Source organism: Bacillus rossius, chromosome 15 (genome assembly GCF_032445375.1).
Source record: "Bacillus rossius redtenbacheri isolate Brsri chromosome 15, Brsri_v3, whole genome shotgun sequence".
NCBI lineage: Eukaryota > Metazoa > Arthropoda > Insecta > Phasmatodea > Bacillidae > Bacillus > Bacillus rossius.
Genome location: NC_086342.1, coordinates 449,978 through 465,650, shown reverse-complemented (window position 1 = coordinate 465,650; position 15,673 = coordinate 449,978). Strand labels below are relative to the sequence as shown.

Genomic DNA, 15,673 nt, shown 5'->3' with positions numbered 1-15,673 from the left:
TCCCATTCATAAACATTTCTCGCTCATTGCACAATTCCGTAGCGTACCGCGAATACAGAATCATTTTTATCGAAGATTGGGGAAGATAGCTGGTGGTACACAATCAATGGAATTTTTATACAATTTTCTTTTGAATAAATTACAAGTTCTTATTTAGTTCGGAACGCACAATTTTGCAAACGCTTAATCAAATATTATACTTGGCAATAAAAATAAACATCGGACGGCAGAATCAAAGGCGTACATTCTTGAATGCATGGCCTCCAAAGTGCATCTTGCCAGTCGCTCTTCATTCAGAGATATCTCGTCAAACAAAACGGGAATGATCTGTCAACCCCACGAATCCTTGAGTAGTAATTTTTTTTTAAGTTATACTTCATTAGGGGCGTTTTGAAAAAAAAAGAGAATCAATTTTTACGATGCGCGCGCACCAGCAACGAAAATGTCATAGGATGAAAAAAGGCTACATACAAATAAATATTAAATATGTTCTCTTAAATCTTGAACTTAATTGATTGATATTGAATACTGATTCATAAAAATAAAAACATTTATTTATTGTGGATATTAGAAATAGAAATTGTGTTTTTAAACTTTTTCAAGTGTGTTTTGAAGTGTATTTATATATGTGAGGTAATGCTTCCGTATGTATAGGTATTTATATGTAATATAAATTATTGCATTTTTATGTAATATATAATTAAAATAAATAAATAATATCTAACATTCAGCATAGTATTGATTTATTAATTTAAACTAATAATTAAAAATTCGAACTGATTAAAATTATAACTATAATGTACTAATTAATTATTAAGCAATGTTTTATTATTAATTAATACTTTTCTCGATTACTTTTTAAATTAAATAATTTTATACACATGTTTATATTAATATTGAATACTGAGTATTTGTTTTTAAATTTGATTGAATTTATGCTTTACCAACCGTATATATATATAAATATTAATAGAAATAAATTAATAATAGTACTGGAGTAATACATACACACACACATATATAATATAATATATGTGTGTGTATGTATCACTCCAGTACCATTATTAATTTATTTCTATTAATTTTTTAATGCAAAATTAAAGTTAGTTCTTATTACGCCAATAAGCATAACTTTAACGCGCGTACTTAAGTACACGCACCCATTTGTTAAATTTTATTTTACACTTATTCTCTAAAAATTCTTTGTACGACTTCGTTGTCAATTTTCCGGATTTGGACGACGTGGCGCTGATGTTTTAATTTTTTTTTCAAGGTTTCGTCCACCGTTTTCTGGGACCGGATGAACCTGTCGTCTCTTGAAGGCAAATGCAGTGACCAAGTTGGGTGAGTCCTGGCTATATTAGTAGCTTTCACTTTATATTCCAGTGGAATGTAATCTGTGTATGTATTTTCCTTTTTCTGGCTCGTACTCGTCATTTACATTATTAGAAGTATCGTGACCTCCAAATTTCCTCAAAACCTTCTTCTCGTTTAATATTTCCAGTGTATATTGGAAAATATCTTCTTCGAATAGCATAGATTTTTCGGTGATTTTCCAGGAAGATTGAGATGCAAGCAAAAAATTTCTTTCAAGCTCATATTGGTAGTAATCATTGGCATATTTAAAGTAAAAGTGTACATCAGCATTAAAAGGGCTACCCATATTTTCTTCCTCTTGTACTGTTAAAACGCCGGTCTCATCGAGAGTGTAACTGTCGACTTGACAATTGTTTTCTGGTTGACTGTACGAACAAACTTTGATGCAACCCATCAAAACTCGCTTCGACCACGCCAAATATTGACGGTCAACTGGTGACTCGAACAACCGTCTAAGGGATTCTGTTGCATGCAGTAGAATTCGAAGAACTGTTATGACTTATACGTAATTTCGTGACGAGTTCCATTTTACATTTATAAATCTCCGAGCGACGAACAGTTCATTAATTTTATTATGTAGGGTGAAATAAGGTGAGCGCCTTTAGTTGCGAATGTTAATTTTAAAATGTATATTTAATTTTAATTTGGTAAAGTTAAAATGTGCAATATTTTTCTTATTATATATAAGTATAGTTTTACACCCAAATGTTTAATCAATTCCAATATTTTTATTCGAAGTAGGAGTATACGTAGGAAATAATGACCCAGTGGTTTCTACACAAGCGTGCAGCCGAGTAACAGGCGGTTTGCCTAAACATGAATTCGTTACGGCGATTTGCCTAAAGTCATTTGGCTTAAAGGCGTTTTGCCTAACGTCGAATTGCCTAACGGCTATTTGCCTAAAGGCGATTTGCCTAACGGCGTTTTGCCTAACTCCGATTTTCCAAACGGCGTTTTGCCTAACGGAGATTCGCCTAAAATGTTACTATGATGACAAAACCTCGTTTTGCCTAACGGCGTTTTGCCTAGCGGCGAATTGCCTACCGGCGTTTTGTCTAATGGCGAATTGCTTAACGGCGTTTTGCCTAACTACGATTTGGCCAACGGCGTTTTGCCTAACTACTATTTGGCCAACAGCGTTTTGCTAAACGGCGTTTTGCCTAAAATAAGGCAAAACGCCTTAAGGCTAAACGACACAAGCCCGTGCAGCGGAGCTATTCCTCGGGCATGCCGCGCCGCGTGTGCGAGGAGTGTGGCGGCCGGGCCGCACGGCGCCTGCGCGCGGGACGCGGGACGCCAGCGCGCCACAGCCACGGCCGCGGGAGTGTCGCGCCGGGCGCCGGCCAGAGCGGGCGAGCGCGCCTCCTCGTGGTCCCAGCCGCAGCCCCAGCCCATGGTCTCGCAGCTGCCCGCGGTGACGGCCGCCCCGGACCACAATGCCACGCTGCCGTACTTCGCGCTCGGCGCCGGCCTCAACGCCAGCGAGCAGGAGGGCGGCGGGCCCGTGTTCCCCGCCTACATCCGCACCGCGACCATGACGCTGTGCCTGCTGATCCTGGGGGTGGGCGTGGTGGGCAACGTGATGGTGCCGCTGGTCATCCTCAAGAGCAAGGACCTGCGCAACTCCACCAACATCTTCCTGCTGAACCTGAGCGTGGCGGACCTGATGGTGCTGCTGGTGTGCACGCCCACGGTGCTGGTGGAGGTCAACAGCCCGCCGGAGACCTGGGTGCTGGGCCGCGAGATGTGTGAGTACCGCGCCCCCGCGCCACTGCCCTTCGGCTTGCCGACTGGAGTGCCATCCGCGTGATTCACACGATCACCAGAGACCCGTGCTGGTCCCAGCAATACTCAGTCAACATCTTGGGTCTGCACGCGGGGGGAAAAATTCGCGAATTCATCTCGCGACAGGCTAAAATTAAATTTACGTATACCTTTAAGAGCGGCGTCTTCCTTTAAAAGCGGCGTCTTCCTTTAAAAGCGGCGTCTTCTATTGGTTCACTGTTAATCCGGACGACTCTGGGCCAATAAGAAACCCTCAACCTAAAAGTATCCCGTCGCAGGCAAATTAGTTGAGACGACTCACTAAGTCAGCATCCAATGAACTGGCAGCATTTTTTCTTGAGTATACAAGTTGGCTGTGGAGTCTATCCTGAAAGTCATCGAACCGCGATTTTTTTTTTTTTTTCCATTCCCTACTTATGTTGCGTACTTGTTTTGTTATCTTCTCCATTGGCTTCTTGTCTTTCAGAGCATGTAGGCCTACCAATGAAAATTATATATAGATATGTGTATTGTTATATATTCTAGCCTGATTTAGAAAAATAAATCGCGTTTCTTCGCACGTAATTAGTAGGGGCAGGCATTTTTCGCTAATAAATCTGAACGCCTATTAGACTGCAACAAGGTATACCCGCACCAGGGGTTTCTTCCTTGTGATTGGCGGCCGTCTGCGAGATAAGACATTGCCTTTTTTAACAAGTCACTCAGGAGGCGTTTGCTTCCGCACCGAATTACTGAGATTGGTGTGCTGACAGTAGACACGGTACTCACCCAATCACGAAACACAGTCGATGCTACAGTGTTTTAACTTATAAATAATCTCGGAATCTTTTCGCGAAATATGCATGGCCCTAGTAATTAGTGATTACTAACCTATTTGACGGAGGAGGGGCAGTGTGTGTCGGAAATGACAGCGTGTTCTGTCCCGCGCGGTCGCGGGTTCGACTCCGACGGCTCATGAGTCAAGAACCACCACTCGATCACAGACGACTTATTACGATACGGCAGTCCTGTCCAGTTCGGTGCTTGCGACTGTTATTGTTTACTGGCTCTGATCGGTGGACGTACATAGTTCCTTCCGCAGTAGTGGGCCATTAAGGCCGAAGCTGTATAGCGAGCCGCGGTTCTATTGACAAGCACTAAACCACGTCTCTTCTGCTTCCACCACATGATTCCAACTGATTGGCTATGTTTTTCTTCATTATCTTACACTCCTGTGTCTAATCTCTTGGCGGCATTATAGGAGCTAATTTTTTATCTACATCAATTAATCTCGTCTCTACTGTCCAAAATATATTCTATCTTAAAATCAGGTGGCCTTGTCCCTTTATTAATTTTCATTTGTAGTGTAAATATTCGCATGTAGGCTATAAAATTTCAAAACATGCTTCTTCCTAATCAAAATAATACCATAGCATATCTCGATTCATTGCATTGCGTGGTTAAAATCATTGTTCTCTTCTATAACTCTCCTCATTACTGTTAGCTATAATTCTTCATAATTAAATCATCTTCCAACTTTTTTCTAGTTATGTTTTAGTACATTCAATTCTTCTACTTCATTGCTGAGTTTTTGTTGTGTGATCTATACGTCAAATTCTTCTAAACGTTTCCCCATCTCTTGAATCATAGCCTTCCATAAAGTAGCACCCATCCATGTTATTCAATAATGTAGGTAGATCTTCAATATTGCATTCCGTCATTGCTAGTTCTCATCTGTATTTTTCACGTAATTTCTTCAGTAAGAAGAAAGCACAGTGGTTGGTAAACTATCCTGGGAAAACGATGTGCAGATGAGTCCAGAGGCTGGCTTGGCTGGAACACTGCGATGGCTCCCTGTTGCCTTCCGCAGAACGCCATCCTCAGTACCCGACTGGCGATAACTAATTGTCCTACTTGTCCTACATAACCAATCACATCTTTGACAGAATTATAGAGTCCAGCGTTGTTGACGCTCCTCATTTTCCGAAAGTAATTTTAGTTTGCCTAATTTTTTCAAACACAATATTTTTACGAGCTCCTGCTATACTCCAGAAATGCGTGCAATGATAACTCAACATTTCGCATGAAAGCGAATAACAACTCCGTGACTATTGGGATACAGAGAAATTATCATGAATTTTCAGTGAAGCTTCTAGTTCTTATTGATTATTCCACAGTGGTGACTGTAAATGACCGTTTATCCCGCACATGACTACCAACTGTCACAGCTGACGGGCGAGACCTGTATCCTATGTAGTCAGTTTTCCAGTGTCGGAACTCCCGATACAACGAAAATCGAACTTTGTACCTTTGGTTCTCTAATTAGGATGACGCAAGATATTTTACTTTTGATGTTTAAACATCGTACCTCTTTGTATACGGCATTTATTAGGAGTAATTTAGTGAAAATAAATCGTAAGTCGATGAAGGGAAATGTGACACAAAGATTGTAGACCCGCGTGTAGCAACATAAACCCGTATATAGTCACTTTCGTAAACATTAGGGAACACACCAATCGTATTGGTAGGCCAAATGAAACCTCACGATAGTGAAACTATTCTGGAATGTATTTGATAAACTAAAGTAGTCGTAGTGAAAAGTAATCTCAGGTTTTACAAATCTAAGCAAACTGGTATTACATTCATTAATATACACATTTTCCTTGCAGTGTGTAACACATCGGTAAAGCGCGCGCTTGTAAACTTCAAGGGACGTGGTCCGAATCTCGACACTAGAAAAATTTTTACTTAATAATATATTGTATATAATAATGTTGATTCAGCTCAGTAAGGTAAATGTTTGTTTGTAGTAATTATTTACGGACTGATTTCAGTCGTTTAAGCAAAAATAAATATACAAACATATTCTCGGTATATTAAAATGTTTCAAAGTTAATATTTTATGAACGACATAGAATTATAACTTGTAATTTGTGCGGTAACTTTAAAGTATTAACTGTCAAATGAAATTTAACAAAATGGGCAGTATTTTAATAAAAATTCCTTGCCGAAAAGTTGAATTGCAATATGAACAACATCAGAACACACCACACGAATTTGCTTGTTACCGAGGTTTGTTCACACATCACTTGCGAGTACTGACAGACTCGTTCACATTTTTTTAACTACCGTTATGTAAAGGAAATTTGAATTCTGCACCAAACTGACTTAGGGACATTGTCGAGCCGTATGTTGTAGGGCGTCGCTGGATGGATGCCCCCAGGGCAGTTAGGAATTGCTGGAATAAAAGTGACAATCACTTAAGTCCTTGCCTTGTAGGATGCTGGAGCTTATTGCCGAGAGAATACGCGGAATCCCAAAACAGTCAAATTAATATTTATTTTTAAAAAGTATAACTATATTATTATTTAACTAAGCCAAACTTATGGATCTATATCGTCCTGCGAAACATTTTCTGCACTAAAATTGCATAAAATGTTGCAACGCAAAGGAAATTAACGTGGCGTGTAAAGAATATGTGAAAGTTGTTCCTCGTAAAAGCAGAAGCAGAAGTAAACAAATATTTGAAGAAAAAAGGGTGTACTTTTTAATGTACCTACTCAAACGGAGACTGTGGAGTTGTGCAGTTCAAATGAAAATTAAGTGTGGAGTAATGCTGGCCGCGTATAGAGGTTTCCAGCCCCAGCTACCTTAGGAACTGCCGTGAATATATCTAGAGACCGGAAAAATTCGCGGATTCCTTTCGAGACAGGCTGGAATCCAAACTCGTTTAACTTAATGCCGCGTCAGTGATTGGACCGCGATTCACCTGAAGGACTCTGAGCCAATGGCAAACACTCAACAAAATAAGTATCGAATCATAAGAATCGCAGTAAACAGGTGTCCCGAGTCGGTAGCCAATGACCAGGGGATAGTTGCCCGAGTACATAGAGAATCGTGGAGTCTATCCTAGTGGTCATTGAAACCGCGAATTTTTCCAGTTCCAAAATATATCTTTAAAATAATGTTTCAACTCTCGCCGTGCGAGCGGAGATGTCAGGGAGATTAAGGTGTCCGCCCCTCCCCATAACCTAAGCTAACGTACAACTCTTCAAACCATTCGATTTGGAAACAAGACTCTAAACGTGATCTGCGAGTATCGCACAATTTGTAAGGTTTCCAATGAATCCAGTAAGTAGGGTCATGTGTTTTTCGCGAAATAGTCCAATTGCCCATTAGACTGCAATGAGGTATTCCCGCGCCAGCGCTGGAGAAGTCTGCCCTGTTTGACCAGGCCATTCAGGACGCATTTTCTTCCGCACGTGTCTCTGAAACAAACCCAATCAACCACGAAGCACAGACAATGCTACAAAGTTTTAACACACGGCTTATCTGTAAATCTTTTCGCGAAAAGCGTATAGTCCTATCCAGGGCCGACGCAACCAGTCCCTGGGCAGAAGTCACGTTTTCCGCCACCTCCCATAACTAAGGCGACCGCCTTTGTAAATTCAAATTACCGGACACTGTGGACAAGGGAAAAAGAATGTAAAAAAGTCACACTTAAGATACCTTCTAAAATTAAATTTTTTCATGCTCTGTGAAATAAAATAACAAAAGAAAACCAATTAAAATAATAAAATGATGATAATTATAAATGGTTTACAGAATTCAGTGTTGAAGAGACAAAGTTTGCAATTAACTTTTTTTTTATTACTAACATTAGGAATTTGTTTCCCCCCACTGTTGCCGCGGCCCGACTCGCCCGGGGCAGAGCACGCGCGCGGCGACCAGCTGTCTCCCTGACTGCCCAGCTCCACGGCCGTGCGAGGGGCGACCAGGCGCTCCGGGTCGGGGAAGCCTTCTTTCACAGACGGGAGAGCCGCACCCGAAGTTACCCCGAAGTTCATGTTCGCTTCTATCTCATTGTATAAACCGGTGTGCCATTAAATTTTGCGGTCGATTAGGATAGGTTAGCTACATTATAAATACTTTAAAACATCGTGGATGGTTGGTTATATTAGGTAAGTATAGCTACATTAAAAAATACTGTAAAATCATTTTACGGCTGCTTAGCAAATAACTTTTTGATATGTAGCTATCCAGGGCTAGGAAACCGTTTACATGATTTCACAGTATCTTCAATGTAGCTATCCTAACCAAATCAACCGTCCACAATGTTTTAAAGAATTTATAATGTAGCTAACCTATCCTTTTACAATGAACAAAAAAAAAAAAAAACCTGAAGATGCACGATCGGGATTTTTACTCTTTCGTCTGTGAAAAGAAAGCTTCCCGGGTTGTCGACCTCCAGGAATTGGGCATTGTTCGTCGCGTGTTGTTCGTCCGTCACCACGTACACGCCACGAACAGCACTTACGCCCCCTCTCTTCTCCCCCCTCCACCTCGCTTCTGTTTGTGCTTCTCGCCTACATTTATTACTGTAATGTTGTTAATGGCTGCAAGGGCCAATCCTGGACTCGGACACGGGCTCACGAGACTGTCGGCACTTGGGCCAGACGTTCGTCGTGTCCCCAGCGCTTACGGCCCGATAACTGCACGCAGCTCCGAACAAACTGCAGGCCGGTCGTTGGCGTGTAGAGGCGAAGGAGCACTCGACGCGAGTGCCTCTGTCGTCCTTAAAGCGCCTTTTCCTCGCCCTTATCGTTCCTTAAGTAAGAAGACTCCGATACACGACGAAACTTATTACCATTTTTTTATTCGTGTAAAAGCTTGTAATTTATTAGTTACACTTTTCTGTGTCGGTAGGTTTTTGTTTAAAATATCAAACTTTAAAAAAATGTTCAAACGCTAGTAAAAACTTCAATGTGTAAGCAAATAACAAGCAAACATTCTATAAAAAACTAACATAAATATAATGCTTTTTGAACATTTTGAGGTAATAAATTCATCCGTCTGTCCGTGTGAAGTTAAAGCGTGGCTGGGTATGTAGTTCCCGGCCACGTGAGTGGCTGCAGGGGACTGGAGTCGGGACTCGAGACGGCAGCGCGAGTGTCTGGCGCACAGCCGACTCAGCCGACACAGCCGACACAGCCGACTCAGCCGACTCAGCCGACACAGCCGACTCAGCCGACTCAGCCGACTCAGCCGACTCAGCCGACACAGCCGACTCAGCCGACTCAGCCGACTCAGCCGACACAGCCGACTCAGCCGACACAGCCGACACAGCCGACTCAGCCGACTCAGCCGACACAGCCGACTCAGCCGACTCAGCCGACTCAGCCGACTCAGCCGACTCAGCCGACACAGCCGACACAGCCGACTCAGCCGACTCAGCCGACTCAGCCGACACAGCCGACACAGCCGACACAGCCGACTCAGCCGACACAGCCGACACAGCCGACTCAGCCGACACAGCCGACTCAGCCGACTCAGCCGACACAGCCGACACAGCCGACTCAGCAGACACAGCCGACACAGCCGACTCAGCCGACTCAGCCGACACAGCCGACTCAGCCGACACAGCCGACTCAGCCGACACAGCCGACACAGCCGACACAGCCGACTCAGCAGACACAGCCGACACAGCTGACTCAGCCGACTCAGCTCCCGCTATTCTTCGCTACTCGGCCGTCACTGCTTCTAGGCGCTCGTCCAGAGCAGTCGTCACGGCTGAACTCAGCACAGGCACACTCGCATTGACGCGCGGGAAGATATTTGTTTTATTGAATTAATGGTGAAGTTAAGGCTCTTGCACTTAACCACAGTACTACACAACTACTCAAAAACCATACTTGATAACTGGGGCGCTAATCGTTATGATTCCCAAGGGGTGTAAGGGGGGGGGGGCTAGGGTGGAAATTTCCCGCGGGGCCCCGCGCGGCCCGAGAGTTCTAACCGACACAAGCGATCTCCGGAGACGGTGCTTGTCTGCTGTGCACTGCCCCTGTGTCGGCCTACATGCATGCAGTAAGTAGAAAACTTAAAAATATACAGACAGTTTTCCATAAGACATAATTTTGACATTAAACCCGTGTTTCACATTCGCGCTTTTGCAAGCGCAAGCTGGTCCCCTTGTCGAAGGTGCTTTTTAAGTCCTGGGGGGGGGGGGGGTGACTGGCTCATGCTTCATAAACTTAACAATACTAAACTAACCTGACATAATAGCTTGAGAACTAAAATTAAGACTTTTGCACAATTAAATATCATAAAAAAAAACATAAGTTAATAACGTTAAATAAGTTTTTAAAACAGGAATACAGCAGAAATATTTGTGGTCACAAACATCGCACATACAAAGCGGCTGTGGTTGAGGAATCATTGGCGGCCTCCCGTCTGCAGACCTGGTACTCGACTCCGAGCACTGAAATGCACTGAAATGTACCATACTCCCGGCGTACATACGAGCACACTTCAAGCACGTGAATTGTCGAAAACATACGTAGTGAGACGTTCTGCCCGCCAGAAGATGGCGTCAGCTGTTTGCTATGCGTGTCGTGTGCGCGATGCGCGCGCCGAAACCTGTTACGCGACGGGATTACACGACGACCTTAAGAGTCGGCGCAGCGGGCGAGCCATTAGCAGGCTAATAGGCGGTGGCAGGTCAGAGGAGCGATAAGGGCGACATCGGCGCGCGCGCCCGTGGCACACTCGCCTCTACAGCCAGGTCGAGGGTCACAGTCATTCTCCGCGCTTTACTCATCACAGCCCTAACAGTTACTACACCTTTTTACTGTAGAAAACACGAAAGAAAATATGACGATTTCATTATTTTGGACATACGCCTTGCTAGTTTGCACTGGATGTCGTAGAGCAAACCCGAAGAACGGGCTAAAAAAAAAATATACAAAAACACACAGAAGACAAGCCAAAATTATCCGATGTGTAATATTAATTGCATAGACAGGAAAATGAATTCCGTGGAAGGAGAACATACAGTGCAAACTATAATCCATCTCACGCTTGGATTGAAGTAGAGTAAATGGTGCCCAGTGTTGTCAGATTGGTACTACCCGGGCTGTTAACATTGAAAATATTATTGTATACCATCTCTAAATATTATAATATATTTTATTATTTTTTAAAAATATTATTATTATTATTTGTTGATTTTCTAAATACATAAATCAGGTGTACTGACATAATTATTACAGTTGTAGTCATTCTGACAAAAAAACATATTTCAGTCCTATTATTTATTATTATTTCAGTTATTATTTCACTGGAGAATCTTGTTGTAGTAGTCAGTCACTAATAATAACAAGGCATAACGGAGTTTTATATTTGAGAGATAGCAGTGTTGCATGACTCTTGCAAAACCTATTTTAGCATTAATAGTTGGGTCTTATTTCCGGTTCATAAAAATACCTTGTACATAATTTAAATTTATTGTGAATTTTAGGTGTAGTTATGTAAGAAATGAATTTAAGGTTTTATCCATATTACCTCTATAACAATATGAATAGAACATACTTTTATCAGTACCTGCATTAGTTCCGGATGAGTGAATAACATCATAGCAACACTGCGAGTACAGGGTTTGTCATTCGGAACATGTTTCAGAGTATTGATCTCCATTCTCTGCACGTTTACCCACGACAGTACGGGACTTGCCCTAAAGAGTCGCCCTGTTTCACTTACACGAAGGACTGAAGTGAAGCTGGTACTGGCGCATTCAAGGCGTAAGTGAGTTACGCAGTAAATACTCAAGATGGCCACTCTGAATCATGGAGTCCAATCCTGAAAACACCCCGAGGTGCGATGTATTGGTTGGTAATGCTAACACACTAACTACAGTTTGCATTTCCTGTTTCGAACTGCAGTGACTAGTAACCTGCGGTGTTCTCTTCGGACTGATGTTGATGTGAGCACAGGTCAAGCCGCGGAAACCCCTGAGCAAGCTAACCTTTTTTTTTTTTCTGGTTATGGCGTCTGCGTACAAAACATATTTAGTTCCAGAAACTAGCGGGTCGAGTGTCTCTTCTCCGACGCGGAAGTTCAAATTTTTGTTGATCTTTCACACTTTCCTCCCGTCGCGGAATCGTCGCAAGTTAATGTGCGGCTAACCTCAACAACCACGCGACACAAAATGGCGGCAGGAGAACTACGGTTGTCACACGGGCTGTGTGTGGCAGTTGGCGACAGCGCGACTCCGGTGGCCAGGGCATTCGGAACCGTAACAGAATTTCAGAACTGGGAATTCCGGTATTATTTTTCAACGGAACCGACAATTCCCAGTACTTTCGGTACTAGGTAGTTTTTATTAATGGCGCAGCAGTCGGTAATTGAAGTAGAAATAGTTAGTTTTAAACGAATAAACATGTTTTAGTGTATTACAATTTTTTATTGCAAAAAGTATATACTAACGTAAGCAAATCACGTTATTCTCAGCCTTACTCTCAATGTTTAACTTTGAAACCAAATAATTAAACAAATTATCGTTTTAAGGCATACAAAACCGCAGAGTTATTATATCTTAAAATTAAAATTCTTCTTTTCGTAACAAACATTACATAACGATACTTTTCTTGTAGAGAATACCAGCGCAACAACCACAGACACTAGCACACAGCAGTCCGAGCACCGACTCCCGTCTGACTCGCCTCGCGAGGAGGAGGTAGCACATGAAGGTAACCTTAGCGCGCAATAAACACGACGTCGAGTCCCGAAGGTGCTGAAAGAAACGGGAACGGGTACTGTAGGTACCGCCTGTGAACCCTGGTGGTAGACTGCCCTCAGCCAGCCACTAGCCTCGTGCAGGGATGCCTTGTCCCCAGCGCATCACGCGCTCTCTTGCCAGCTGCACGCCATAGAGCACGAATATTGTAGACACTTCGTTGTAATCTAATGAACATTTTTTTTAATGTATCTGAAACATTGTCTTATGTAAAGGAAAAATTGGAATTAGAAATTTAGAAATACATTTTCTTTGTGTATTTCACCAAGAGGATCATTAAGTAATATTGAGTTTTTTTTTACTGCTAAGTAGCCGTAACTGAGGACGCCATTTCGGTTTCAACTGTGTTGGTCGAAATCATCTGAAGTGATTTATTATTAATTTGCTTGGTTCTGTTTGAGCATATGATCTGTGTTGTTATTAATAATGACCGATTGTTACATATAGTTTCTCCTGTATAGTAATTGGTGTTTAGCATAATAATTTTTTTTGTTTGGAATGAAAAAAAACTGTAATAATACTTTCAATAGACAATATTGTATGACTTTAGAATGATATAAAATTGGAAAATTTGAAAATAAATATTACAAATTATTGTAATTAACAATAGTACATTTTGAAAGTCAACAAGCCGGCCACGGCGTGCTGCAGACGTAGCGTGGGACAGTGTATAGCGAACACGAGCACGCACAGAGTTGCCGCGAGCCAGTGGACGGTCCCAGGTCGCGCTGCTGGCCTCCGGCGCCCCAGGCGTCCCGTCGCCTGAAGCAACCCGCGCTTCCAACTGAAGCTAACTGACCTCTAACGTTAACCGCGAAAAAAAAAAAAAAATCATGTTTCGTGTGGTGGACATCTGAAGTGGCAACACGCTTGCAAGGGCGCCCATATGAAATTTTGAAAAAAGGGGGGGGGGGGGGAGAGAAACCATCACAAATAACAAAAAAAAAATGGCCAAAAATGGCCTTAAAGGACTCAAAATTTGATCAAAATGCTCAAGAACACCTAATTTTTCTCTTTGCCTGAAAGCTAGGGGAACCACGGTCCCACCCTGCGCATAGGTATGGGCGCCCCTGCACGCTTGTATGCTTATTTTGAAAGGTAAAGAAAAACCGGGCAGTCCAACAAACACAAGCATGACACGCCACATACACGTGCTTGAACTGATACGTCATACAGCCATACACCCCCCCACTCCCCACCCCCCCAAAGGAACGACTTCTTAAAAGTATAACAAGGTATAGTTTCCCTATCCCATTGTGAGGAATGTAATTACCATCCGCTGTTTGCAAGCAGCAGACAAATATTCTTTGATGAGTCACGTTCCCAATTGTGGTGTGTTGACGCCGTAGCCCGCCGTGGGCTGCCTTCCCACTGGCCGCGCCGAGGTCACGTGACCCGCGCTGGCTGCTGGTCCTTCGAGGGACAGAACTGTCATCTGGGACTGAGGGTACTTATATACGTATGTGCGTTACAAAGTGTACTTACCCGGCGTAATAAAAAAACTAACTTTAATTTCTGCATGAACACAATTAATAGAAATAATGTTGTTACGATTTAATCTGGGGAAAAACTGGGTTCTTAAGGGATAGCCCAATTAAGTTTTATTACGGTTTTATTAATTACTAATATTAAAATAAATAATAAATAATTGTACTTAAAAACGTCCGATCGCCAATCACTGGCACTTAAAAAAGGTTTATTCTCAAGTCACTCAATGTCTGTCAAGTTCCGCAGTTCGCACCCCTCACTGGAGCCAGGCTCGACAGTGGTTCGGCCCTTACCTCGCACCTGTTCACACACAGTCGCGCGCCACTCAGTCGCCGCACTCTCACGATTCAGTCGAACTCCGCGTCGCTTCACTCTCGGGGGAGGGGGGGGGGGGTCTCTCACCCTCTTCGCCAATGTCGCACTTCCCTTCACTCGCGGAACTCTCCGAACTCTCGGAACTCTCCACTGTCGCGGAACTCGCTCTGAACTCGGCACTCCGTGGAACTCTCGTGGAGGCCGGCGTCACTGCTTAAGTACCTGGGTGCCCTTCTCGAACCGACCAGAGCGGCTGTGACGAGTCACGTCATCCCGTGCCGACCCGACGCCCGAAAAGTCGAGAAAGACGACGCCTATTCACGCCACTCCGCGCGGCGGCCCCGCGGAATTCTCAAGGCCGCTCAGCGACAGATAACAGGCGCCGAGGCAGGCCGATGCGTGGGGAGCGGAAGGGAGAGGGCGATAGAGACGACCCTTGTAATCCTGCGAGGCGCGCGTGGCTTGCCTCACGTCAGTGGCCGGCACGTGACATGACTAGTGACGTCAGTGGCCGTGCAGGGCCGCCAGCCAGCTCCTGACCTGGCATCGTGGTCTGGTCTCTCGCGTTCCTAACAATATAATAAAAGGACTGGGGTGATATTATTAATACGGTTGCTAAAGTATAAATTCAAGCAAATTAAAAAAATTTAAATGCATACTCAGTTTTCAATATTAAAATAAACACGTGCATAAAATTAATTATTTAATTTAGTGAACTTATCGAGATAATTGTAATTAATAATGAAAATCAATAAATGCTGAATATTTATGTTAATTTAAATTATTTATTAAATAATTTAATTATATATAATACATAATGCAAATAAATTATACATACTGTAATATAACCTCCCCAAACGGCCAGGAGACTACTAAACCTTCCACAGACACTCCCTGCCAGCGACAATGGAAGCTTATAAGCAACCTGTCATAGTTATGTGCGCGCGCATCGTAAAAATTCACACTCAATAACTTTTTCATAATAATTTTTTATAATGCGCCTTAAGAAGTATAACTTCTAATATTGATATTTATAAATCGTTAATGCTATTGATCAACAAAGGTTTGGAAGAATCCAATATCTCTTGTTTTTACGTCTTTTTTTCTCTCTCGCTGTCGCAACAACATCAAAAAGCCTCCCAATCCATTTTTAGT

At 42.9% G+C, this 15,673-nt stretch overlaps 1 protein-coding gene across 1 annotated transcript in view; it reads left to right on the top strand.

Moving 5' to 3' along the window:
• Window positions 1-1,300: 1,300 nt before the first annotated feature.
• The window catches only part of LOC134539608 (4-hydroxybutyrate coenzyme A transferase), a 184,078-nt gene continuing 169,705 nt past the window's right edge, over window positions 1,301-15,673 (top strand). Inside the window, exons 1-2 of the mRNA XM_063381784.1 lie at window positions 1,301-1,344; window positions 2,629-3,125. Coding sequence (XP_063237854.1) covers window positions 1,301-1,344; window positions 2,629-3,125 — 541 coding nt within the window. The remainder of the gene's footprint in view (window positions 1,345-2,628; window positions 3,126-15,673) is intronic.